At 40.5% G+C, this 26,328-nt stretch overlaps 3 protein-coding genes and 1 long non-coding RNA gene across 7 annotated transcripts in view; 1 reads left to right on the forward strand and 3 right to left on the reverse strand.

Moving 5' to 3' along the window:
• Positions 1-14,768, reverse strand: part of actr2b (actin related protein 2b) — a 19,841-nt gene extending 5,073 nt beyond the window's left edge. Inside the window, exons 1-10 of one of the 3 annotated variants that reach the window (XM_029520528.1) lie at positions 14,721-14,768; positions 11,940-12,050; positions 11,426-11,440; positions 9,996-10,211; positions 9,457-9,529; positions 8,649-8,785; positions 8,218-8,367; positions 6,501-6,646; positions 6,032-6,164; positions 3,553-3,723 (exon numbers count right to left, since the gene is read on the reverse strand). In XM_029520528.1, the coding sequence (XP_029376388.1) occupies positions 3,553-3,723; positions 6,032-6,164; positions 6,501-6,646; positions 8,218-8,367; positions 8,649-8,785; positions 9,457-9,529; positions 9,996-10,211; positions 11,426-11,440; positions 11,940-12,050; positions 14,721-14,768 (1,200 nt within the window). Of the gene's footprint in view, positions 1-2,057; positions 3,724-6,031; positions 6,165-6,500; positions 6,647-8,217; positions 8,368-8,648; positions 8,786-9,456; positions 9,530-9,995; positions 10,212-11,425; positions 11,441-11,939; positions 12,051-14,720 lie in introns of those variants that run through there. The other 2 variants (XR_003841651.1, XM_029520527.1) reach the window with 2 other exon arrangements.
• A 61-nt stretch (positions 14,769-14,829) lies between these two features.
• LOC115055079 (uncharacterized) lies at positions 14,830-16,969 on the forward strand. Of its 2 annotated transcripts, XR_003841653.1 has the most exons (3): positions 14,830-14,962; positions 16,175-16,297; positions 16,478-16,969. It is a non-coding gene; the product is annotated as an uncharacterized LOC115055079 (long non-coding RNA). The 2 variants fall into 2 exon arrangements; XR_003841652.1 differs by having other exon boundaries at positions 16,175-16,969.
• aftphb (aftiphilin b) lies at positions 15,562-23,681 on the reverse strand. Its single transcript, XM_029520525.1, has 10 exons — positions 23,529-23,681; positions 20,829-22,318; positions 20,537-20,703; positions 20,056-20,182; positions 19,851-19,907; positions 19,462-19,575; positions 19,306-19,366; positions 16,189-16,272; positions 15,880-16,003; positions 15,562-15,731 (listed from the first exon to the last, which is right to left on the reverse strand). The coding sequence occupies exons 2-10, from the start codon at positions 22,281-22,283 to the stop codon at positions 15,611-15,613; spliced, it is 2,310 nt and encodes a 769-aa protein (XP_029376385.1). The 5' UTR covers positions 22,284-22,318; positions 23,529-23,681; the 3' UTR covers positions 15,562-15,610.
• Positions 23,682-24,220: 539 nt separating this feature from the next.
• Positions 24,221-26,242, reverse strand: LOC115055810 (gastrula zinc finger protein XlCGF52.1-like). The gene is made up of 2 exons (XM_029521836.1): positions 26,002-26,242; positions 24,221-25,447 (listed from the first exon to the last, which is right to left on the reverse strand). Exons 1-2 carry the CDS (start codon positions 26,240-26,242, stop codon positions 24,657-24,659), a joined length of 1,032 nt encoding a protein of 343 aa, XP_029377696.1. The 3' UTR covers positions 24,221-24,656.
• Positions 26,243-26,328: the final 86 nt, after the last annotated feature.

The raw sequence follows: 26,328 nt of genomic DNA on the forward strand, positions 1-26,328 counted from the left end.
CTCGGATGGAGAGGAAACTTCAAACAGTGCATCAGAGGTAACAGTTCAGGGTTAAGAGGGAAGTGGCAAGAGTCAAGGGATTAAAATGGAACAAGGCCGGAAGAGTCTGGGTGAGATCTTTATTTCAGGCGCGGAAAGAGAGCCTCTTCCTCTGGTGGCGCCAGTCCTCTGCCACTGTTCCATTTCCTCTTCCTCCTCCTCCACTGTCGCCGAGCCTTAGTCACCTTCATACCTGCATCCTCTCCTCTGGTAGCAATGTTTATATGTCAACACATCTAATTCCAACATCTGCGAAGGGAAAACGGACAGAAAATAAACCTGCAACTATTTAACAATCCCTTGATTTAACATTTAAAGGTTTCTGTGCTTTGCAAATGAGCTTTTTATTGTATATTGAACGCCTCTGCATTTTTAATTGTTGACTGAAGAAAAAAAAAAAAAATAAAGACACCATGGCCCTGTTTTCTTGTGATTTTTTGGGGTCAAATATTTATTGATTAATCACACACATAATAAACAGATTAAAAAAGTATTTAGCTGTTTGTCTATCAGAGAAATTCATCCACTAAGTGGCCAAATTTCGAAAAAAAAAAAAAAAAAAGTTGAAAATTTTACTTCCAATTCACTTTTTCGTTCTTCTGAAATAAGCTGTCAGTTGCAGATTTATCTTTGATATGAGGACTTTCAAATTTCCAAGAGTAAAACCTGCTTTCACATAAAAACCCTGGCTTCATTACCATAGATGCAAACAGGAATAACAGACATTATTTCCTGGGCTGACGACAGTAACAAAGCAGTTTTTCCACATTGCACAGCTGTGAGGAAAGTTGCTGCCGCATACATTTTCAGCATTGTACTGTGTTAAAGCTCTCAGCCGCTGTGGCGACGAGCAGGTCATTTCAAACTGGATTATACAACATTTGCTGAATAACAGACACTTTTCAGCAAAATTTCAATAAGCAGAGCAAGAAATATTTTGGTTTAAGGAAAGAAAAAAAAAAAAAAAGTCCTGAAAAGGGATCCAGCAGAGTTTGTGTACAACAGCTGGTTTGTAATTTTTCAGATGTCAGTCATCTTCTCCTTGATATTTATCTGCTCATCTCAACATGTTGAACAAGCTCTGAGTGACAAAACAATTCCGTCTTTCTTAGATCCATGAATTACCCCCCTCCCTTCTCAAGCTTTCAACAGTATCACATGGACATCAGCAGCAGAGATGAAATGCACTCAGGGTTGTTTTGGGGAATTGTTTCCAAGATCAAGAATGAACTTTTTAAGGTGATAGAGATCAAAACATAACAACTACCAAGTGAAATCTGATGAAGACCATGTGATACATTTGAAAGCTTACAGAAAAAAAGCCTTCAGTCGATCTAAGAGGGGTTTGTTCAGTGTGGGCTGAGGATGATCTCTGTTGCGTCGTTTGTTTGACTGGAGATAGAAAGAGAGCTGATAGCAATCAGAGTACAATCAGAGCCTGCGTGAACCATAAAAATGAGAATTATTCTTCAGGATAAATACAAATGAATAAAGAGCTGTGTGTTGACTGTCGTCAGCATGTACACTGAATTATCTCCCATCTTTTCAAGAACAATTTTGCTCAGTCCCCCCAAAAAAAAAAAAAAAAATTACCAAAACCATTGTGTACTGTGAACTATAGCTGAATAATGAATTGGTGGTCATTTTTCAACCAAAGATATCAAATATTTTGAAATAATTGAGTTTTTCTTTTTTCCCATTTAGCCATAAACTGAGTTTCTGCGAAATGTTTTTGCGTGTTGATCTGACAAAAGAAGACATTTGAATGCATCAGTCTGGGTTCTCAAATTCAGAAAAAATCTGAATTGGGCAGTTTTACACATTTTTTTTAAACCTCTTGTCAACGACGCAGTAAATCAATTAGTCTTTAAAAAAAAAAAATATAAATAAACAAACAAAACAAAAAAAAACAACAACAACAATGCGGTCCAATGTCTGAATCATGGAGCAGGTCCAGGAAAGTTAGTTAACACAATAAACCCTGTTTTGTGGAGAAAAAAGGGCCTGCCACACAGTAATTCTTATAAATCACTTTTCTTTATTTAAATCAGCGTTAGGCAGTTATGCTATGAACAACACAGGAAAATAAAAACAAAAAACAGTGACATAAAGAAAGACATTAAAACATGAGATCCAGTTAACATTAACTGCACTTGGCACTGGATAGATGTTCATGGAAAGAGGGGAGGAGAGAAAAAAAAAAAAATGTGATACACATTTATCATACTCAAAATAGAAGTGCCTCCAGTAATCATAAAGCTGTTGGGAGAAAGACTGGAGAACTTAAATATGATCTCAACAGCATTTCAACTTCAACAAAATTTGTTTTTATGTATCAGTTTTTCATTGCTCAGATTTAATCAGTGTCATCATCAACCTGCGACTGCCTCCGTGCTTTGGTGAATCTGAGGGAATGCAACAAGTGAGGTACTATAGCACGGTCATAGTCTAATATTGCTACAACTGCTCACACCTATTCATCCAGCTTTAGATTTACACGTCAGGGAGGAAGCAGAGGCACGGCCGTCTGATGAGGAACAAATAGAAACACTACCCTCGTCCCATCACTGTCTCACCACTCACAAACCCCAAAGTACTGCCACAAAACTAATGTCAAGCTCAGGGGATTTCACTTTGCGTATTTGTCCCTTTATAAATCAACCATCGATTCTTCATAAAAACATGGAGGAACTTCTGTTACCACAATACACTCCATTTACAATGGTAGTAGTGCACAGCAACAAAAGAAAAAGTCAGTGGGGGGAGTCTGATTTAAAGATATGAGCTCATACATCCAACAAAAAGGAAAAAGCAAAAACAAGTAATCCCTCTCCCAGAAAAGAAAAATGTCGATATCATTTATAAAAACCGACATAAAACTGTGATCAGTTCTCGCTCACCTGGAACAGATGCTGAAAGCGGCCCGTGGCTGTTTGTGGTGGACCCTGATTGTGTTATTACAGATGCTTATGAGCTGCTTAGAAACTTTACATCAATTAATCCCCACCAGACCTTTAATCAAGGAGGGAAACATAAATTTTGGAGACAATCACTGCAGTGGCTGGTGGCTTTACCTGCCAAATTTAACTGACATCAAACATTTCCTGCTCTACATGTAACCTTCCCCACCAGCACCCAATGAGAATCTGACTCAGGAATACACCTGCGGGGCAACATTAACCCTTCTAGTCCTTACTAAAGTAAAGGAGGGGTTTCAGTGGAAATCAGGGCTTTTGAGGAAAAGTGTGAACCAATCCCAAACCAGGAGAAAAGAGAGGCAGAGAGGCAGAGAAGAGGCAGAGAGGAGGAGGAGAAGCGGGTAAGGTGACGACTCTATTCCCTGTGATGTTTAAGGAAAATCAAGAGCCGAAAGAGAGAAGAGGGATAAACAGTTAGATACTCTGCGATGTGGGCGAGGGGGGAAAGTGTGTGCATTTTATGTATACGTGTGTGTGTGTGTGTGTGTGTGTGTGAGCGTGTGTGTGTCTATGCGTGGCCTGTCCGTTCAGTGCTTTATCTGACGGTGACTCCAAGTTTTTCCAGCACACGGACTCCTTTCTCCTGGTACTCCTCCCGGGTCAGCCAGAAGTTGTCCTTGTCCTTCATGATGTCGGCCAGCACAGCTCCACCCAGGAACACCATGTGCTTTCGCCTGGGAGGATCCTCAATCCGGATCTTAAATTTCTGCAAGACAAGGAGACAAAGACACACACACTATGACAGGATCCTGTGTAACTTAAGCAGTGGTCACAATGTTTTTCAGACAGCTTTTTTTTCCCCAGTTTGGAATATATTTAAAGTTTGATCCAGGCACATAAAGTTTGTGCATTTATAAAAATAAAAATTTAATTAGGCATTGCTGCCAGGCAGCTCAGTTAAACCAATATGAGCAATAATAAAGAAGAGTAAAATAAAACAGCTTGACACACCAGCATTTAGAGCAAATACCTAAAAAGTCTTGTTTTTTTGTTTGAATTGTCATACTCAATATGAAACCTTCTCTATGATGGCATAAATTATTTTTTACAGAAGTGTTGATTTATAAATGATACATATTTATAGATGATTACATAATCATAAATTTGCTAATATTTCACATTTCATTTAAAAAGGACATGTGGTGTCACATTAAATTAACTGATTTAGAAATACATCATAAACTAATACAGGTGATAAACTTCATTCCTTACAAATTTAAACCTCCAGTAGGTACAGCGCTTATCCCTTGGTCACCTGATATTAAACACTCATTTTAGCTCTGTTTTTGACTCAACCACCTCCTGGGGGAAACATCTGACAGCAGCTGTCTGCTGTACATGGAAACAACACCGATGTGAGCAATGAACCTGAAACAAAACACAAATGTTTCCGGCCGTTCAACTTAAAGCAGTTAAAAATGGAGGAGCTCTGTGGAGCTGAGGGGAAATGCAGAGAGATGATTCTTGGTGGCTTTGCCACAACAAGCGTCACCTGTCAAATTATAAACTCATTTCAACTGTTGTTTGTGTAAAAGTATTTATGCATGCAGCTTTCAAGTTAAAGAAGATGGTTTCATGTCAGCTATGTTCAACTCAACTTCACGTTGATACGAAATACGGCAGGATTTTATCATGGAAAACTTTCAAAACACCATTCAAGCAATTCCTACAACACACCTCTCTATGCTGTCTGTAAACTTGGTATGTCCAAACACTCATATTTTCACCAAATAGGGCAAAAGATGCAGATTCTGTTTGTTGCACACGTGGCTAGACATCTAAACATAGTTGCTGCGACAAACAAGCAGCTAAACAGTTCAAGCTACATATCGAGGTGGTGTATTTAGCCACATTCTGCGTGTCTGGAGGATCAGACTGAGGATTAAGAACACCAGAGAGTTGCAGTACGCAGCAGGAAGGCATCTATTAGTTTAAAATTTATGTTTGGATGCCCCCCCCCCCCAAATGTGTTCAAATCAAGTGTAGTCAACATGAGCTAAATCTTACCACGGCTCCTGCTCCCTATAAAAGACTAAACTATGACCACGGCTGTGGTTCAAGCCCCCAGGGGCTGAGTATTAGTAACCAGATGTCTGCTTCCAGACTGTACAGATTTTAATAAAAGTGTGTTACTTTTAATGAAGGATATATGAAAGGCACACACTGCCATTAGAGACAGAGATAAACAATTTGAGAAAAGCGCAGCAGGCTGCAGTTCTGAGCAGAGAAGTAAAGCACATAATGACTTACTATTAAACTTATGAGTCATCTGGAGACCTTTGAGTATGAAGCAGATCTGTATCTGAGAGATACTGACAGAAATAAAATGTAGTGATATATTTCCATGAGAAATGTTCAGGTTCAGTGGGAAGTGAGTCCTTGAATATGTTGTGATTTAACTGCTGTAATTTAATTCAAAATAAAATGAATGAATGTCTGTTAGCATCTGGCACCACCTGGTGTTTTTTTCTGTGTAATGCACCACACAGAACCGTCACAAATTTAAGAAATTAAAGAACTTTTATATGTTCTACTGTGAGCTAAAAGTGTGTGGGACATCCTGAAGAGGACAAAGAAGACACTGTCAGGTGTCAGTCACAGTTTACACAGTAAGTTGACTTAAATATGTTCCCTGTGGTTGTTGTACATTTCTGGTACTTTGCTGCTCTCTCACATGTGGGAGACCCCACCCAGGCCTGGTTAAACAAACTGAGAATCAGCTGGAAATATTAATTCACAACAACTGAGAAGCCTGGTGCAACATGGCCAAACTTAAACTCAACTCATCTGAATGTAACAGTTGATTTAGTCAACATTTTTAAACGCTTGTATACTTGCCAAAAACCAAATTGAAGTTGTGCCTAAAACTGATCTTAAATGGCCCGTTACACCCATACAAGTTACAGTGATTCTGCAAACCACAAATGAGCACTTTTAGTCCAGAGAACTTCCGTAATGCTCCACCGCAGCCAAAAGTTTAATTAGAGAAATGGCGTTAAGGATGAGGTTCTCACCGAGAGTTTGTCCACATCTCCCTTGAGCACACGTTCCAGGTAAAGCTGCTTGAGTTCCCTCTCCAGCCGAGATGGCAGGCCTGGGTACATGGTGGATCCTCCTGATAACACAATGTGCTTGTAGAACTCCGGCCTGATGAAGAGAATACAGAAAAGAGGGTGAGTGCAGGAAGAAACATCAACATGCAGACAGGAAGAGAAGAATTATTCAATCACGGTCTTAAGAAAACCATGAACTGGGAAGGAAACGGTCTTCATGGTTTGACATCTTTAGTTTGATGTCTAAACCCTCTCTTGCTGCACTCTGACCCCTGCTTTGCCTACACAGACATTTTGCATACTTTGTCTGACTTGTTTTAATGTGAGTCAGAGTGATCACAATAAGTACCTATTAGTGTTGGTAAGGTATATCATAATGCATGTGCCTGCCTTTATCCATAGAGTGTGTATACATTTTCACTGAACTTACCTGGTGTCAATGTCAGCTGCTTGGATGGTGTTGAAGAGGAGCTCGGCCACTCCGACCCCCTCCACGTTGATGAGGTGGGGCTGGAACAGAGCCTCAGGGGCCTCAAACCGCTCTCCTCCCACCTTGATCACACGACCATCTGGCAGCTGGATATGTGTGGGAGGAATGAGATGAAAAGAGAAGGAAAAAAGAAGTATGACAGCACTGAGGAGGTAGGATTTAATGTATGACTCAACAGAGAGGGTGTAAATCTTCAATCAAGAATGATACTCAGTTTGCAATCTATGAAAGGACTTTTTAATGTGCCTAAAAAGTGTTCACTGCAGTTTAAAAACAAAGCCCCCTAAGACTCTGATCATATTATAAAGCAAGTAAAAGCACGTAGAGTGTAGACTCCAAACTGAGTAGAGTGAATGTGTTTGACTATAAAAAGGCTTCATTCAGCTGAGGGCAGTGGGAGGAAGCGGAGCCTAGCCTCAGCCGCAATGTGGCTGCACAGGAAATGATGTAACATACAGTTCAGGGCCCTTCGGCCACAGTTACATTGCCCTCCTTGTTTCAGCACACTCATGCACACAAAACGATACTTACACATACATTATCACACGCCTACACACACACGCACTTGCCTACACTAACCCAAACCCACATGGTCACAGTGAGCTATGAGACACAACATGTGCTCGGTAAGGCGTGCAGTCACCCAGACTTCAGGTCGTGCGTTTAGATTCTGTGGTTCCCTCTGCAGGGAAAAGGCCTTGGAAAGAAAAGCAAGTCTGGTGGTGGAGCACTGCACCCCCATATGTTTGAGTCTCAGAGAAAACAGTTAGTCAGCAGCACTGCCCTGTCTAACAGAGCCAACAATGGGCATGTGGTAGTCTACTTAGCTCAGTGCAGAAACAGATTTAGTTACCACATTAGTTTTGATTACTTCAAAATACTGCCACTTTTGAATAACAAACCCTTTGGGAGGGATTATTTATATAATGATGCTATTTTAAGCAGCAATGTGAAACTTGTCTGCCTGTGGCCTACATAAAAATAACTAATTTTACTTTTTCTTTCTTTTTTTTTTTTTTTTTTTTATTTGTGTACAAGCCAAAAATAAGAATCCCTTGGGTCGAAAATGTGTTGTGGGCTAGAAAAACGGCCAAATTGAACGACAGCTGCTTAACAAAATATGCATGTCCCCATTTCTTGAGAAAATTCTCTTGTTTCTCAGCAGTTATTTCACATCCTTAAAATGAAAAATATTTTTCCTTATCCCCATATTCTCATTGCGTCTTGCCACAATTTGCTTGATCCCATGATTCTAATTCAACTCGAGCATTCCTTAAATTTCTGGCTTACTCATTACACAGGTGACAGCAGGAAACACAGGCGTTCATGTCATTTCATTGTATTTTCTTCAGCATACATTCTCAATAATACCGTCAATGTCCATGTGAGGGCAGCAATTAATTTATAGATCTGGCTCCATACTGGCTATTGTGCCTGCACATGTGATGAAATAACAACCACTGACATTATTCTACATAAAAAGCAGAGCAGCTTAAGAGCTCTCTCTGTCTGTATGTATAGGGCCAGTCTATCAGCAATTTTTGTACTGATGCCATACATTTTCATATTATAACAAAGCTGTATGTCTACTAAATAGACTTAAGGTTTTTATTTATTATGATCTTTTAATATCTTGAAAACTCAAATATGTATCTACCGTGTACGATTCCACAAGCACAGTGGTTTCCAGAGCCAGCTTCTGCTCCTGCTCAATGTTGTACCCAACGTAGCATAGCTTCTCCTTCATCATGCGCACTGTCTCAAAGTCGGCAGAGTGGTTGAAGGCATAACCCCTCAACAACAACAACTGTAACCAGAAAGAGAAAAAAGGACAATGGAACAAAAGAGACAACACAGACGTAAGGTAATGAAGGTCGAGAGGTAAGAAACAGAAACTAGCTGTGCTATAAAAAGGTTCTAAAAATTTGAGTAGATTGTAATTTCTGTTATTATTATTATTAATAACATTACAACAGACATTTGTACACTCAAATGCATGAAAGTGACACATGCAGTACTGACCAACTACTTGGAGAACTAGTTATTGGTGTGTTCATTGTAACCCTGAGTTGCTGAGAGACCAGATACCTTGATGAGGTAGCGGGTGATGTCCCTGCCTGCAATGTCGAGGCGTCTGGTCAAGTGGGGCAGACTGAAGCCCTCATACACCGGACAAATGTGTGTCACACCGTCACCTGAGTCCACGACCACACCAGTCAGAAGGCCTAAAACACAGAAAAACGAATACCAATCATACACACAAGCATTAATCTGTGTTTAAATTTAAGGTTTGGCCAGTATGAGTTTTAGGCTACTCACTGACAGCTTGTCAGGTGAGTAAACACAAAAGCCTGGTGAGATAACGCTTCAAACAGTTGCAAGCAAGTGCTCACTATTTCTTGACTACTCGTATTCATAAATGGTACAGCAGCCCACAGACCTCATGTGTGGTGTATTTGAATATAGCTTCAGAGCTCCTCTGATTTTGCTTCAAGGACGGGTGGGCATTAGTGGACAAACATGAGAACATCTCAGATGACATAAGGTTTTTGTGTTACTGAGATGTTGTAGAGTGATGTTCATGTGACTGTTTCTGGCACAATTATACCAGGTATCAATTTAGATCCATAAAACAAATCTTTTAACAACCATTTGACAAATGTGTGGCATTTAAACATTGTGACAGAAATGTTTTCACAGTTAAGATGAAAATATTTCTGTTTGATGTAGGATGACAGCTGAAACACAAAAGCAACCAGCTCTGGCACCCAAATTTCAGGGAAAGTCTATTGATTTGGCTGGGAAAAAAGTTATATATGATGAAGAAACTGTAGAGGTCAAAAGAAAAATGTGTTATTTCAACTTGCATCTTATGTAAGTGTATGTATCTTCTTACCTTGGGCATACAGTGTCAGCACAGCTTGAATAGCAATGTAGACTCCTGCAAACTGGTATGTCTCAAACATCACCTGCAGGAAAGACCAGTAAATATCAGACAGTAACACTAATATACAATATATCTGTATCTCTGTAGCAGAATGCAGAAGTAAAACATAATGATATGAATTCACAGAGGCTTAACTGAAACAGTACTTCTGCAATGCCTATAAATACATTTTCTGTAATGAGCCTGCAAGTTATGGGCAAACCTACAGTGGTCTTTAAAAGACATTATGCTGAGGGGTAAAAAAAAAAAACTGACAGCTACCACTGTCCACCTTTCTTACCCCAACAGCCATCATCAGTTAGGTCAAGGCTGAAGATGGCTGTTATTAACAACCAATAATAAAATTGGTTGGATTACCTGGACATAGAATGAATTAGTGCAAATGTCAAATGACAGAGCAGATAGTCTTAATAATATAAAGAAGTTTAAGTTCCCTTTTTTGTTTGCATAACCACAAAAACCTTCATGTTTCTTTCAAAACAATGTACCTCAATGATTTTCTCACGGTTCTTGGTGGGGTTCATGGGGGGCTCGGTCAGCAGGATCTTGCAGTTCCGGGAGTCAATGTTGAGCTTTTCAGGACCAAAGGTGTAGTCCCACAGGTGTTTCATGTCATCCCAGTTCCTGACAATGCCGTTCTCCATAGGATAGTTGACCTCCAGCATTGAGCGCAGCTCGCTGGCCTCATCCCCCACCATCAGGTCCTACAGGGAGAGATCAGATGTAAACACAGATAAATATTTAGTAGTGAGGGAGCTTAGTGCCCAGTTTCTGAAGCCCAGTTTGGATCAGCCATTGTACCGTACCATAGAGAGAAGCACCAACTACTGGTTTAGGTGATAATGAAAAAAAATTGTTCAACCTGCCCAAAAGTCTGTTGTTTCACTAAAATTGGAGAATCTCAAAATCCTTTCATCATTGCCTTGGGACAAATCATCTCTAAATCATATTCATGGAGCTCTTTACCTTAAAACTCAGTTACCCAGCATGCATAACAAGGCATTATTTTCCATGCATTTAAACTTGGAAACACTTCCCTCTACAGCTACAGTGAATCACTTGTTTTAGCACCATTCAACTAGCTGCATGCAAGGCAGCCTGGCAATGTAAACAACGGCTGGGTTAGAGCTCAGTGTTAGCCACACAGTCAAGCATCTCACGTTCCACTTGGAGACATCAAAAGCCCACTGAAGGCAGCCATTTTATGGTTTCATCCTGTGTGCTTTGGCATTAACAAAGTACCAGTCACAGGCATTGCCTCCATGTGGCCTCAATAAAAAAAAAAAAGTAAAAAGAAAAACAGATGTGTTTCTGTCAGCTGCCTGCCATGCATCCTTGAGGGTGAACACTTCCTCTGCACTTGTAAAAGGTGTACTACTAGAGAAGCAACTTTATCTTTTCTGGACATCCCTCGAGAGAGGCGGATTACTTCATGATCCTTAAGAACATTACAGAACATTGTAAATGAAACTTTCTGGGTGCAGCTCACATTTTAAGTTTTCTTTAGGTGAAAACCATTCATTTCATTCCTTAAATAGCAGCAGGATGAAGGGGGTTAGCTGTCAGGATGTACCAGCAAATCAGAGGCTCTGAAAATGGAAGTGGTCCAAAATCTCTCTAAGCACTCCATTGATAGCAGCTGGCCTATGATTCATCAAAGCCATTGCTACAACACATTTAGCCTGGAGAAAGGAATGCATTAATCCAAGGTGCTGTATATCTATCTGATTCTGTGCCACCCATTTGGCCAACAGCACTCAATCTAGTTAGGATGTTGAAGAATGGAGTCCTTGTGTGAGTAAAAAAGATAAAAGAAATGTAGAAAACACAATGGACAAAAAAAATATTTACAAAAAAGAAGAGCTGAGATTAAAACGGAGCAGGCAAGTACAGGAGGCACACACCAACCTGAACTTACCATCTTCTGTGCATTCTACTTCATCGAGGGGTAACAAAACATGGAGGAAGAGGAAGGTAGATATAAAAAAGATAAATAAACAAAACAATTGGAAAGAACAGAACAGAGATAGGCTTCATGCTAAAATAATGGGAAACTGACAGACATACAGGCCTTTTCTGCCTAACAAACTGATTTTTTCCATGATTACAGTATTGACTTAGATATCTCATTTGTGAGAGTGCAAACGAGATTCTCCGAGATCTAATTCATGACTATAGCATTAATTTTGTTATCAAACAGATTTATGATCCCAATTGAGCTGCTAACCTTTTTTACAGTCAAATCGGGAGCCTGTGGCTTTGACGTTGTGTCTATATTAAAACCTGAGTTTGCTCTTTTATTTGATTTCATATGTTGCCTTTTAACCCGTTTGTAATTTATACCTATCTCCTGGCCTTGTTCACCCTGGCAATCAAGACTTTCTAGTGAACAAAACAATAATCTGAGTTACATCAGGTGGACCAGCTTGTACCTTGATCTCAATGTTTCCCACTTTGGCCGTTGAGCGGATGATGGGTCTCCCAACAAGCGCAGGGAAGATGTGCTCTGGGAAGTTGGAACCTGCATAGCCACACTTGACAAACTAAAAAGAAAAGGAAAGAAAAATCCAAGGGTGAGTGATTAGGAAAAACATTTGAATGCTGATAAGACCGAATGTACAATACAGCCAGACACCATTACTGTCATTCTGCTGATAACAGGGGGCTGAACTGAGATTTACACCAAATACTTTTCTGTTAATATGTATGCACATATGAGCAATAGCTGCTTTAGCATTCAGCAAAAAGGTAGGACACCAGTCATGTTTTGTCAAGACATTGTTCTTTTCTGTCTCATTTTAATTTTTATAGTCACAGGACATAGAGCATATTTGCTATAGCAAAAGGCTGGACCCAAACCTGCTCCCCTGTGGTAAGGCTTCAGCATTGACAAATGGTACATGCTTAACCAGTTGAGCTACCTATGTAGCTCATCTTAAATTCAACAAAGATATTCAATGGTAGGTTATACCTTTAGTTACTAAAATTTTTACCCCCACCCCCCAACAATTTTTAGTCCTCAAACAGCATGACATGACTTCTTCCAACCTGCCAAAGCCAACGAGTAAATTCTAAGAACAGCTCCAACAGGAATTGTTGAAATACTTAAGATAATATTTCAGAATCTGTGCATATCCACATCTCTACAACCCTGCACCCACAAAGGAATCTGGCTAAAGACTGTAACAGACGAGGCAAACCACAGCAATCAGCTGCGTCATCATCTTACAAAAATTCACCTTTCATGGTGAATTTAAATAAGAACTACCAGTTCAACAAACAGTCCAGTTGCTTTTGTATTGTTTTGCTGCTGCATCAAACAAAGGTAAACTGTGAGATTTTACAGTGGGCTATGATGTGAAACAGCATGCAGCAGAACTCAGAAAATGGGATCTGTGACATATGTTCGGTGTTTAGACTTTCTCACTTCCTCTCAGCTTCTAAACTCAACCCTGAACCAGGCTCAGTTTCTCGCTTTGCACAATGGTTTTGAACACATCGCAAAAAAATCCTTATTAGTCAGTCATATGCTGAGGCAACATCCTCTAACCACTGACAAGTTTTAGACAGGAAGTCTCTATGCTCCAACAGAGGCTATATTAGCTGTGTGCATAAATAATTCATCAACAGAAAGATAGCAAAGCATTGAGCATGCTGCTGTATATGTTGGATCAAACTGAATCTGATATTATCCAAATTTACTGGACTAATAAACCAGTTGGTCTGGTTGTGACAAAAAAGACATCAGGCTAGTCCCTTGCATGTGCAAACACACAACCATAGGGTTGATGGTTGTTTCCACTCTGGAGATGACTATTTTGCAACTTTTATTATTACCCACCAACAATTTCTTGGGCATTTGTCAGTAAATTGAGTCATTTCCATTAGTGGAATTCAAATGCAATTTGGTAGAAAATCTCATTAGAAAAATAATCCATTACAAATAGAAGTTAAAGTATTATAAGTCTGTAAAAATATAATTTTTTTGCTGAAAAACAAAATTATATGAAATTATTAGATCAGCAAAACTCACCCATCACTGAATGTTATGGATGTAGAAGATCAAGGCAGAGCAACTTTGACTACTTAATGCACAGTTAGCTACTTTAGTTAAATGGCTGTCAATATTGGGGAATAGTTGCTAAAATAAATGTTTTCACTTCTCTCTCATGCTGACTGTTGTGGAAAATATTTCACAGATTAGCCCTTCCAGTCTCAACTTGTTAAACATGAAATGGGATGGAAATAAGAAAGGACACTGCAACAGCAGCAGCAAAACACTCTTTTTGTCAGGGGGAAAAGACAAAATGGTTGGAAGTCCCTGGTTTTGTTTACATGTTTGAGAACTCTTGAGGAAAACTGTGATTTGCGATAATGGACTATATTAACAGAATTTGCAATGACTTCTTTACGTCATCTGAAAGGCACTTTAAAGGTACTTTACTGTAGAAGACTGCAGGCCACACCTGCTTAAAATGTAATGAAGCAGAAGTGGAAAATACTAGGAAATGGAAGAATGAATGTCAGAAATGTGCAGTCTATTATCAGAATGGGTGTAGATGTAGTTGGTTAGTCTCTGTGGTTTTCGACCACATTTGGTCTAAAAAGGAAGTTAGTTGACATTTACCTCCGTGAAAGCTGCTGCTCGACAGGACAGCACAGTTTAAGGTGGTTCCTCTATTCACCTGGCACGGCCTAGCCGACCCTACACCTACCTGGCGGTGGATATCACCACTAAACCGGAGCCATTGTGCTCAGCAATTCAACCAAATGTACCAAATTACGAATCATGAATCTGCACGATTTGAGTAGTTTATTGCGCAAACCCCCCCAAAATGGGCGACAGAATAAAACGGCAGTCAGCTGTTCACTGTTAGCCGACTAGCTAGCTGCCGTAGCTTCAGAACCGTCGGAAGCAAATTTAGCTTTTTTTTTAATGATGGAGAATGTGCAGCTGTGGGAGCTACACCAACAGCCGTGGAGTCAGCTTGCACGTCGACAATAACAGCCACTCTCGGTGCCATTTCAGAGGAGAGCCTGGATGAATGAAAATGAGCTGGCCACCAGTCAGGCTAGCTACCCACCCAGTTAAAGCTAGCTAGCTCGGAGCAGACACCCCCACTTCCTGTTTCAGCAAATCATTCGACACAAACTGCGCCGTTTGCACAAAGACACCTTTTGATAACGAGCCGAGTTCAGAGCGACAAACTCACCCCGGTCCCATTGTCGCAGACCACCACTTTCCTTCCCTGGCTATCCATTATGTAAAAGCCCAGAAGCCGTTGAACCTCCCTCAACTTTCTTCGGCGAGCCGGAAGGAAGACACAGCAGCCCGGCCCAAAGGAGGAAGGGAAGGGTGCTCATCCGGTGACGGAGCCCTTCAAAAGACACGCACTCCCCGCACGGTCCGCCAGCCTCTCCACAACTACGTCCCGATTGCGGCAACGGATCCCAAGTCTGTATAATTTTTTAAAATGTCATTCTGTTTCCACCTGTAATCGTAATTTTTGCAAAATCACCAAAAACTGTTTTTAGTCATAAGCGTTGGAAGTCACAAGATTATTACAGTCGCAACGGCCACACGGTCCCTTCAGTCGCTAAGGACCTGAATACTATTATAGAAGTATATAAGTTTTTAATTTGTAATTATTTGCAGACATGAGTGGAACAGGTATGGTAAGGTAAGCCCATTTATACTGGAGGAAAAACAGTATGTTATTTGTATTAAAAAGGGTTGAAATTTCTTATCAGATAAGCATATGAAAACTCAAACGTAATTTAAATTGGTGTTTTCAGTATATAGCTCTTTAGCGAATGACAGGTATGTGTCTGTGGGTGTTGACTTTAAGAAGACCAACACTGGGTGCAAAACAAGTGATACATAAAAATGCAGACCACCTTCTTTGCAGAATATTGTACAGTTAAATTAACACATTGAATGAAATTAAGTGGTTTTTATTTGGGAGTTGAAACTTAAGATATCCAGTAGGTGGAGTATTTTGACCATTTTGATCCAGGAAGTTGGATCTGTATGCAGAATTTAAACCCTGCACCCTTTGGGGCCTGAATGTGTTCAGGATGAACACAATGACGAACTGCTTCCTCAGGGTACAAGGACACTTGGGAACATGAGGATCTTGGCTGTCATGAAGGACAGGTTAGGAAGTCCAGCTATCACCCTGTCAGCCTCCCCACTCAGCTCTTCATCCTGTTTGGGGTTCCTTCTGGGGAATACACACAAACATTGAATGATGATGAGTACTGCCTGTGTGAGCTTGTTTTTTGCTCACTGCATTAATGCATTAACACCTTAAAGTGATATATAAACAAAATAAGATTATGTAAGAGGATGGCTGCAGCAGCAGAACTGACCTGATCAATGTGCTGGTGTTCTCTGCAGCAGACATCAGGCGATTCAAAGTGTCCTCTAAATGGCAGCTATTAGCGCTGGTTTCCCATTTGCTGATGGTCAGCTTATACAGTTCACGGTCAACTCCTTTTCATGTGGGAGTGTATAGCAAACACATAAAACATGTTACAAAAGGGACAAAGCACAAAGTACTGACATACTCACACAAAATATAGCAAAGATGTACCGAACTGCTTAACAGTTTTATCATAATTTCAAACCTGAGAGACAGTTCATAAAATCTACTTTCTTTTTCAGTTCCACATGCTGACCTGGTGGAGGACTGTTGCTACAGCTGCTGCTGCTTGATCTGCTCTCCTCAGGACCAAAATAATCCAAGTTGAGAGCAGAACAGCCTGTGCTTACAAGGGGAGACAGTAGGTTAGGAGGAATGGAGGACCTTGACTTTTTTTCCATCCATAAAAGGAGACTGAACCTGTCCTTTTGACTGAGACCTACTTTTACTGAGAAAGTGGACGGACTGAAAGATTGAGAGTGACACAGCAAATGACAAAAGCCATGCAAAGCTGATGTTGTCTGACTTCTTCTATTCGGTTTCAGGTCCCTTCACAGTGAGATATCTTGAGTCACCATTCAGCATGAAGTCACTGAAGCTGTACTGACATGATAAGGTCACCTACAACGCAGCAGGTGTGACAAACAGCCCCAGTGCTTCACAGTTGGAGGAAACAGCATTTTGCATTTCATATATTGTAAAAACATAACTCTAGACACAAAATGTACATACTACTTCAACCCTGATTTCATGCATACATATAGATGCCAGATTGTACAAGAATGTGGTACTAAGAAGTATTGGTCGCACACACCTAATGGTGATGTCAGGGCTTACTTTCACCTGCACCAATACATAAGTGCAAGGTGAGAACAAGAGGTTGGCTATAATATGTAGTCTCAACATTGTCAGATATTTTGGTTTTAAAGAGTAGGTTCAGCAGCATCATGTCTAAATCATCAAAGCTAAAAACTTTAAGAACCATTGTTTAAAAAAAAAAAAAAAAGATGCAAATCCCAGACCACTGTGCAGCAGTTTGAATACACCAATGTTGTATTCAACCACAGTGAGAAGTGACACGACTTCTAGGAAGACAGAAAAGCTGAGGGAAGAGAGGAAAAGCAAAGCAGAAATCATCCACTGATTTATTTCAGTATTTACAAGAATTTCCCACAAGGCCTTATTGTAGTGCATTAAATCTGAATCCGAGCAGTAAATAAACAAAAAAAAATACAACAACCTATAGGTCCAAAGAGATTTTCACCATCAAGGAAATCATTGTTGGCTTAAAGGCACAACTCATTATGAAATACTGTGATTGCAGGTACATAAAGGTTGTAAAAACACCTTTGATTCATAATGAGACACTGAAAAAGATTTTAGGTAATAATTATTGTCACCAAATCAAGTGTTTTTGGAATCAAATGCTATTCCCTTCAGCATGCTAATACAGTAATGACACAAACTTGTCATATCAGTTTTTGTCTTGTTTGCTTTTGTCAATTATTTCCAAACGCTTACCATTTCTTCTTCTTTTGTATTATTACATGGACCCCCCCCACCACCACCACCACCCCACCTGCATACATTAATCAATTAAAGAATCAATTGAATGCCCAAAGATACATTTCACATAACCAAGCATCTGAAAAAGAAATATTTAATTCAGAAATGAATAGAAGAGACAACAAAAAAAATTAAACTACATGTACTGTATGTTATTTGTATTAGTAGTTGATTTCTGAGTTAGACTTTAAATTATTTAAATTCTTTCATTTTGCTCTTACATTAAACCCATTTTGAGCTTTTCACTGCCCTCTGGTGCACATACTTCATTATTGCATCACGAATGTCAATGCCTTTATACTGTTGATGTGAATGGATCACAACGATGAGGTTCATAATTGGACATAAATGGAAGCAGAGCGGAGAAAAGCTTGTTTTAAACTCAACAGTGCAATACCACATATGGAACTGACAATTAGGAAGTCATTTCCAAAAACCAGCCTAAAGTAAAGATTCACTTTGACCCATTGCAATAGTTCAGTTTTGCTTGTTTTATTTTTTTTTTTGTTTTTTTTTTTTTTTGTTAGTCTGTACATTTTCTGTGTCTTGGTGCCCCACTATATTATTTAGCATACTTTCATATTAGCTACTTCAAACACATGCAGCAGAAATACAGATTCTTCATGTACACGTTGATCGTCTGTCACTGATCCATAAGCAAACTCTGATTATGGTGGTCTTTGTCATGCGGTAAACTAAAAAATATTTAGATTGAACTTTTTTTTGAAAACCAGCAGCATGTTACCAGTTACAACAAAACACAAGTATATAGATTTGCTGCGAAAAAGTTAGGGCACCAACAGTAATTCTTCTAACTTCTATCCTTTGCTTCTCTTTTTTTTTTTTTTTGTCTCTACTTTGTTCTATTCCCATAATCATATTATTTAAATCTTCTTTATGGTTGCTGTTAAGATTGATACTTTAGGATAAGGGGTCGCTGTTTATAAAAAACATAACTGAGATTGATCCACATCTAATTTTCCTGAGCAAAGAATTATACCTGTTACCTGTCTTGTTTACTTTTTTTACAGTAAATAATTTTTTTTTCTCCAAAGTTAACATATGAAACCCCCTTATCAGAAAATAATGAACAAATTAATAGTTTTTATCAAAACTTAAAGAAAAGCAGAAAATGTGTTAATACTGTCAGATTTACACTATGTGTAGAGGGTACACAACAGATTTAACCCTGGATTAGAGTTACAGAGGCCACCAGCAAGTAAAGTAAAAAAGTGTCCTTTGGATAAAGCCAAATGTAGACTCTATCCACATCAGGTGCCACCACTTGAAGAGGAAGATTCCAGGGATCCCCTTCAAAGCTGGGACTGATAAAGACTGAGATAAAATCTTCATAAATGTAGAAAGGAGGAAAAGATAAGAGAGAGTAACAGAAGGGTGGGAAAAGGGAAGGCGGTAAAGTGTTTCCTCCGGAAACTGCTTTACAAAAATTGTGACGGATGGGTCAGTTACCTGTTTGGGTTCACATATCTTTTACTTTAAGTCTCAGTTTTGGGTTTGCTTGATATTATACTTCTAATACTTTTCTGTTTTTCATGAATCATGATTTCTGGATGTAACTTGTTATGTTGTTCATTAGAGGAGATTCAGTAGAACAACAAAGTGATTGGTGGCTGATTTAGGTGGAAACACAGTGGGAAATAAAAAGAAGCAGACATGCCCTGGAGGAAGGGAGGTGGAGTCCATAGTAAACTCTCAAAGGTTTTGGCTTATTAGAAGAACCCCTGTGAGGGACTGGTGGTAGTCTACTTCCGACCCCAGAAGTGAGGGGCTCGGCGAGGGGACGTACCGCCCTGAGAGCTGCTAAGGCCACGGCTGCTCCAGTCCAGCTGGCTGGAAGGGAGTGCCTCCTATAGAAAGAAAATTCATGATGGCATTACAGTTTAATGTGTTCATGTGTTATGCTCTTTAAATTTATCAAATCTAACTAAATACACCAGCTTACCCGAACTACGTTTGTTGGAGGGGTCCGGATCCCTGTAGCTGTTTGTGCTGTGACTGCTGTGTATCCTGGAGAACAGACTACTTGCAATGATTCTTTGGTGGGCTCTAGCATTCCCTGATGAAAGATGGGATTAAGAAGGGAAAGAAATTCAAAAACAGTGTGGGACATTACAGTGGAATCACAGAATATAGAACTATACGGACTAAAACTGGAGATACAAAAATGACAAAGCATCTTTTTATTACACTGAAGCTGCCCTGACTCATATTGCCTTCACATAATTTAGTAAGGTCTTCTATCACATCACTAAAACTGGTTTTCTTGCAACATTACAATGCCTCTTCCGAGTAAAAGGTTCTATTTGTCCATATGTCCTGCAGCTGTCTCACCAGGCTGGATGCAAAAGCAGGCACAGTCACTGGCTGCTTCTTCACACCAATGAAGACCTTTCAGAGGGTAAAGACACAAAAAATAAAAACAGGCCATGAAGATACCTCAGACACACAATATACTGACAGACTACAACATAGCCCATAGCCATGTGTATAACGTCGTGAATCATTCAGCTTTTTCACTCAGTTTTATCATACTCACAATGTTTCTCGTGTCCACACCGAGGCACCTGAGCAGAGACTTGTTTGTATGGGAACTACCCCACTGAAACTGGAGGCCAAATGCACTGTGGACGTCTTGATATGGCCACCACAGGCCTTGCTGTATGCTGAATAATTATGAGAATTTAAAAAGCTGTATAAGACATCCACAGAAAACATTAACATTTGGAGTTGAGAAATAGGAGGCTAAATATAAATGGTCAGCAAGGGCAACAGTTATAATAACGACTAATGCAACACAAATTTTTTTATTTATTTAGTCTAGATTCTTGACAGCCAGAGCTGACCGTGACTACTGACAACATATCAACTTACGACTGACATGACAAAAAAAATGTGTTTTGTTTTATTTTCGTTTTAAATATACGGAATAAAGCTGTAAACTTGCTCTTATGAAGTGTAAACGTTAATAACTGCCATCAGATCACTACTGCCCTCCTAATTCAGGAGGTTATCCTCACCATTGAGCAGCACTGAGTTCTAGCATCTTCTCATCACCCTCAAGGGGCTGTCGGGTGTGAAGCAGAGCACTAAGCTTAAGCTGATCTGCTTCACCTTCCACAGCTGGGACTGCTACCTCTGGGAAACTGGCCCAGAAGAGCTGCTGTACACGGCATGACAATGACGCCTGGCAAAGTGAAAAATCAGTGCAGGAGTTGTGAAATATGATAAGAAATAATTTTTTGACTGGTGTCAAACTTGTATTGTTGATGCTAAAAACAAAAAGACAGTTTTCAGTGAAATGTCTCCCACCTGACAGCTGTCTCTCCTTATAATTCCATATTGTCCAACCCTGCCTTTTACTTCCTCATCAGTCTGAAGGCTGCTGACTGAGTCGTTGATCTCTGTCCAGGTTTTCACCTCTTCATGAGTCCTCTGATCCTGGAACTCCACCCACAAACCTTCTCCACCCACATGTGTGGGTGCTGAGCAAAAATCTGCAAAGCTGTCACTTGGTGGGAGGCTCCCTAGACACTGCACCCTCACATCAGCTGTTTGTAAACCTTCCTGGTCCGTGGGCCGTTCAGAACTATTGTCATTGTGGTTTTCAAATTGGTCCTCTTTAAATAATACAGAGTGTGACTGGTTGGAGGTATCAGAGGTTTCCTGAGTTGTGGGTTGGTGGCATTGATGAAAACTCTGCTCTGCTGGATGGCTGACATTTGCCATGCTGCTATTGTCAAAAAGACCAGGATGCCTGTAGCTTCCCAGTTCTTCATCATCAGTCAGGTCCCAGTCAGTCTGATCACCTTGTGAAGCAAGAGATGAAACATTTGGTTCCAAGTCAGCAGAAACTCCCTCAAATGACAAATCATCACAGGAGGACACCGGGTCGTCTGAAGCAGACTCATACACACTCGGTGTTTGAAGGATAGTAGAAATGTGGTTCTCTCTATTCTCCTTCACCTCTGAGGTTTGTAAAGAATTTATACTATGCATCCTTTCCCTCCAGCGGTCTCCATGCTTGCCCACATCCTCCTCTGTGAGATTAGGCTGGTCAGATGGAAATCCCAAAGCTGCTGCAGCTTCCTGAGGGTGGTCCTGAGACAGTCGCACAAGTGCTGCATCTCTTTTCTCACAGTGCTTGACCTTTGTGCAAATATTTTCTTTTGCTTCAAATGTACAATGAGATCTAGGCTCAGAGTCCATTATAATTTCATCACCTGGATTGCAGATTTGTTCACCCAGGTTTGCCCCTTTGCCAGCCCATTGCTCTGTGCTTCCAATGGGAGAAAAGCCACAGCACCAGGGGTGTGCTGCCTGCTCTGTAAACACAGTGAAATCAGCAAATCCTGTTTCCTCCTTGAAAGAGCAACTGCCCAACACAGAGGCTCCAGAGGTGTGGTCGCCTTCAGCATATCCATTTGTGAGGTGCAAAGACAATCCTGCATTACATTCCTGCCTTTCCACATCCATCTGGCCCCTACCAGATCCAGAGCTCACAGTAGATACAGGTTGCGATTGTTCAACTTGGTGATTAAAGCTGTAGTTGCGGTTATTGGTGGCTACCTTTGTATTCTGGCAAGGCCCTCTGAGGCTGGATGCTGACTGTGTGGAATCATCAAAACCTTGAGGACACCTAGGAACCCTGACAGGAAGTCCTCCCAACTCTCCAAACTCATCCTCTTCTGATCCAGCCTCCCCACCACCATCATCATCCAGTGGAGGGGGAGAAAAGGAGTGGAAGGGCATGATATATGGCTCCATAAGTAATCCTAGCAGGACCCGATGACCTTGTGTACCTGGGAAACAAAAGTGAAAGTAACAGAGAGGAAAATCATCAAAAAGGAGTGAAAATATTTCAATGCGGGGTGATAATTATCGATCAAAACTTTCAGTCATTTCTAAGACTGATTTTTATTTAAGTCTAAAGCCTTGTCTGTTGGTTGTTCAGTCAGAGCAGAACTGCTCAACAATGACAAAAGCATCCTCATAACATGCATGAGGATTGGATACAAGCAGTGCTTCACTGTGCAGTTCTAAGCCTTTTACAATTTGATCAACTCTTCAGATTTACTGGCAAAATAACTTCTAAACAGCTAAGACTTCTTCTCAAATGTGAGAAGATGCTTCATCTTTCTCTCATGTAGGACAGTATCTGTAATATCATTGGGTTAAGACAAAAGAAACAACATCTAACAAACTATTTTATTTGGACATGGAGGCGGGCAAAAATGTATGTCTAAAATAATCATGACATTCCTGCTCTAATATAAAGCAGATCGGAAAAGAATACTTTTAAATAAAGCAAGCATTGGACTGAAAGTAGGTTACAAGTGGACTTGTAACCTACTGCGCAATTACACAAATGGTTATGGTTCAATTCAGACTTTCTGCAAACTTTGTCCACAAAAACAAAAAAAGGAACCCGATTGCTCCATATGGAGGAAACAAAAAAATCTTAACTTTGGAATAATTTATTGCGCAATCTGCTCTTTCTACATGTCCTTTTGATTAAATGTAACTGAGACACGAGCAGCCCTGTGTGGTGCTGATCCCTGAGAGGAAAAAGAGTCCAGCTCTGGGCCCAGACAGCAACCTGATACGGGACACACTATCCGCAGCTTTGTGCACAAACACTTCAGACCAAGTCCGGCTGGCAGGGCCACCTCAGTATCAAACCCTCTGATACAAACACACAACTGCCTAGTTTGAAGAAACACTGACAAGATTTATTTGTGCATCGTTTTTTGTTATATACAGGAATGTGAAGGGAACAAAACCGTTTTCTCTGTCCTCTGGTGGGGGGGTCATGACAGGATCAGCTGAGAAAGATATTAGCTGCTAATGAAGCGTTCCAGCTAGCTACCGACAGACAACAACACTTTCCGCTATCTGGCTCCAGCACGGCGGCCGGTCAGCTAACGCGAGTACAAGCTAGCAGGCGGAGACACTGTCTGTTTGTCCGTCAAACAGCCCGACATGCCCGGACACCGGGGCCTAGATTTTTACCGTCAGTCGCTCACTCGGTCCTCCTGTCTCTTGCAGTCCGTCAGTGCTGCAGATAAACTCTCCATCACCGCTCACCATCTCTGTCCGCCGACTACAAACCTGGATGGAAGACGAGTCTAGACGTCTCACTCCGTCCCGTTTCAAAGAGTCAGGATTACGCTGCTGCCAATGACGACCTGGGAACTATCAGAGGTCCGGAGAGCGACTCTTCTTATAAATAGACAATCTTTGTTGCTGTCAAGGCGCTGAGTGCGGACATTCGCTTTTTAGCATTTAACAGTTTATTCTATTGCGATTATGATTATTTTCAAGGTCATCGGATTATAAACGTTTAATTTTTGGGTGATATGGAGGAAGAGCTGTATATCATTTGACTCTGGCCATCTATTATACATAAATGCCCATGGATATGTGTGTAGTATTTCAAAGATGTCACTTTAGATACTGAATCTAGAGTCAGGTTTGAGATGTATCCTATTATGTTACATTAGGTTTTTAGTGTTTTAGCAAGCAGTGTAAGTATTAATAAGTAAGCATGAACACCAGATTCAGTAATAAATCAAAGATAGCTGCAATTTAACTACAAGCGAACAAATAAAGTGAATTTTTTACTTCTAATATTTCATGCTTTTTATTTATTCTATTTATTGTTAAATATGCATGACTCTGAAACAACCACAAAAACTATCTGTCAAAACCCTCATGGCAAAAAAGCAATGCTGTTTGAGTTTTTGTTTTTTGTTTTTTCTCTTTTTGTGTTTTTCATCGCTGTGATGTGCACCCAACCAACAAAACTTCAAAGAAAGCTCTGCTTTCATAGGAATCAGAACAAAGTAACCACCACAATTACAGTCAAGAACTATCCTTTCAAGTATATTCAAGTGCTGAAGTAGCTTGAGTGCTTTATCATCAGTGAGAAACAAATGCTGGATATCTTTTCTACACAGGCTACAATCTTCTCATTAGTGTACACTTAGTAGTTATAGTAGCTTATAGTCTCTGTAAAGAAAGAATTATTATTATTATTAATAATAAACTGTGTACTTTCAGATTTGTATAGAAAATAAATAAATAAATAAAATATCACCATTTAGTCAATTCTGTGTCATGGTCAGAGCCATTTAGAGGCTACACAGTCGTGGTTGGTTTCCTCGCTTCATGGACCTTCATGTGTGCCTTCAGTTTCGAAGCAGTCTGAAATTTTTTGCCACAAACTACACAGCGAAATGACTTCTCCTGTTTCGACTCTCTAATGCCACAATTTTTGAGATGAGTGGTATGGGCAACCATTTTGCCACACGATTTGCAAAAATAGGGCTTTTCCCCTGTGTGCATCCTCAAGTGAACATTAAGATTTGAACTTTGAGCAAATGATTTTCCACAGAAAGTACACTTGTGTGGCTTTTCCCCTGTGTGAATTCTTAAATGCACAGCCAAATGATCCCTACGAGCAAACTCCTTGTCACAGTCAGAGCATTTAAAGGCCCTCTCTCCCATGTGAATCTCATCCATGTGTCTGATCAGGGCAGAGTCCTTCTTAAACTTCTTGCCACAGAAACGGCAATCCCCCTTGTTTGTCTTGGCTCGTTTCTGTGCCCTAAAAGAAGCGGAACCATGATTTTGACCACAAGAGTAGGAACAGGAGCCATCACTCTCATCCCATTCGTTGTCATCGTCCAGTGTCACGGTTATTGCATTGAAAGTTGATAAGATCTGGCTGTCGACTGAAGTAATTGTTTCTGATTCAGCACATCTGATCTTCTTATAGGCAGAAGAATCAGCTTCTTGATCTGGGATAGTACAGAGATCCACCTGTTCTTCTTTAACTTCACGAGAGTAATGGGTGTCTTTCCTCCTTACAATGGGAATTTGGTCAGGCTGCTGTAAAGAAAGTGCATCCTTGGAGGCTGACTGGGTGTCTGAAAGACAGAAAAGTCACAAGCCGAAACCCATTGAATAAATATTTGGAAATAACCAACACAAATGTATATTTGGCCCAAGTAAGATACGTTTTAGTTAGTGGTGTATGACGTATTGAGTTGTTGTTATTAAAAGTACAAACATGTGGGAGTCCTCTAGGTACAATCCCTTCACCTCTCATGAATCAAAAGGTATGTACGTTAAGTTAAAGGGTGACTCATAATTGCAGGGTTTGGTTGAACAAACAGTTTGTTGACATTTTATACACAAAATAAATGCGGCGCCCGATCAAGACTGGCCAATAATGCAGTGCACCGCACTGCAAGCGTGTTTAAATATAAGTAAATGTAAAGTAGAAGAAGATGGAAACACTCAACAAATGGCACTGAAACCTTCTTGGATAAAAGGTAGCCTACATCATTACTGTCCAACTCTGGTTTTAACCGCCAGTTCATTTTACTTGCTGCTCGTGAAGTTTGCGGCTCAGTCAAAGTCAAAGACAATCTGCTGCCCAGAAACGCTGTAAACATGGCAACATGGCAGCGACACGGACCTGTCGTGAATAACGTCGTCAGCTGCCCGACCTGCTGTTTGAGTTGAACGATTTCTCCCTTGGAGCGGACAACTTCCTGCTGATACTCTAATATGGTCTTTTGAAAAAGCCCCCATATGTCCTCGGCCGCGGCCGCGAGCCGCTGGTTGAGCAGCACTCTGAGCAGGTGGGCGTCCGACATGATGAAGGGCGGTGTGCGGCTGTGACTGGGCAGACACAAACCGATGGTGAGCGGAGGCATGCACCATTTAGCGACATAAAAGCACGGACACCGTCACAGCGCCCCCTGGTGCGGAGGAGGCATCTCGCCAAATATTTTTGACAATT

This window comes from Echeneis naucrates, chromosome 15 (assembly GCF_900963305.1).
Source record: "Echeneis naucrates chromosome 15, fEcheNa1.1, whole genome shotgun sequence".
NCBI classification, from domain to species: domain Eukaryota; kingdom Metazoa; phylum Chordata; class Actinopteri; order Carangiformes; family Echeneidae; genus Echeneis; species Echeneis naucrates.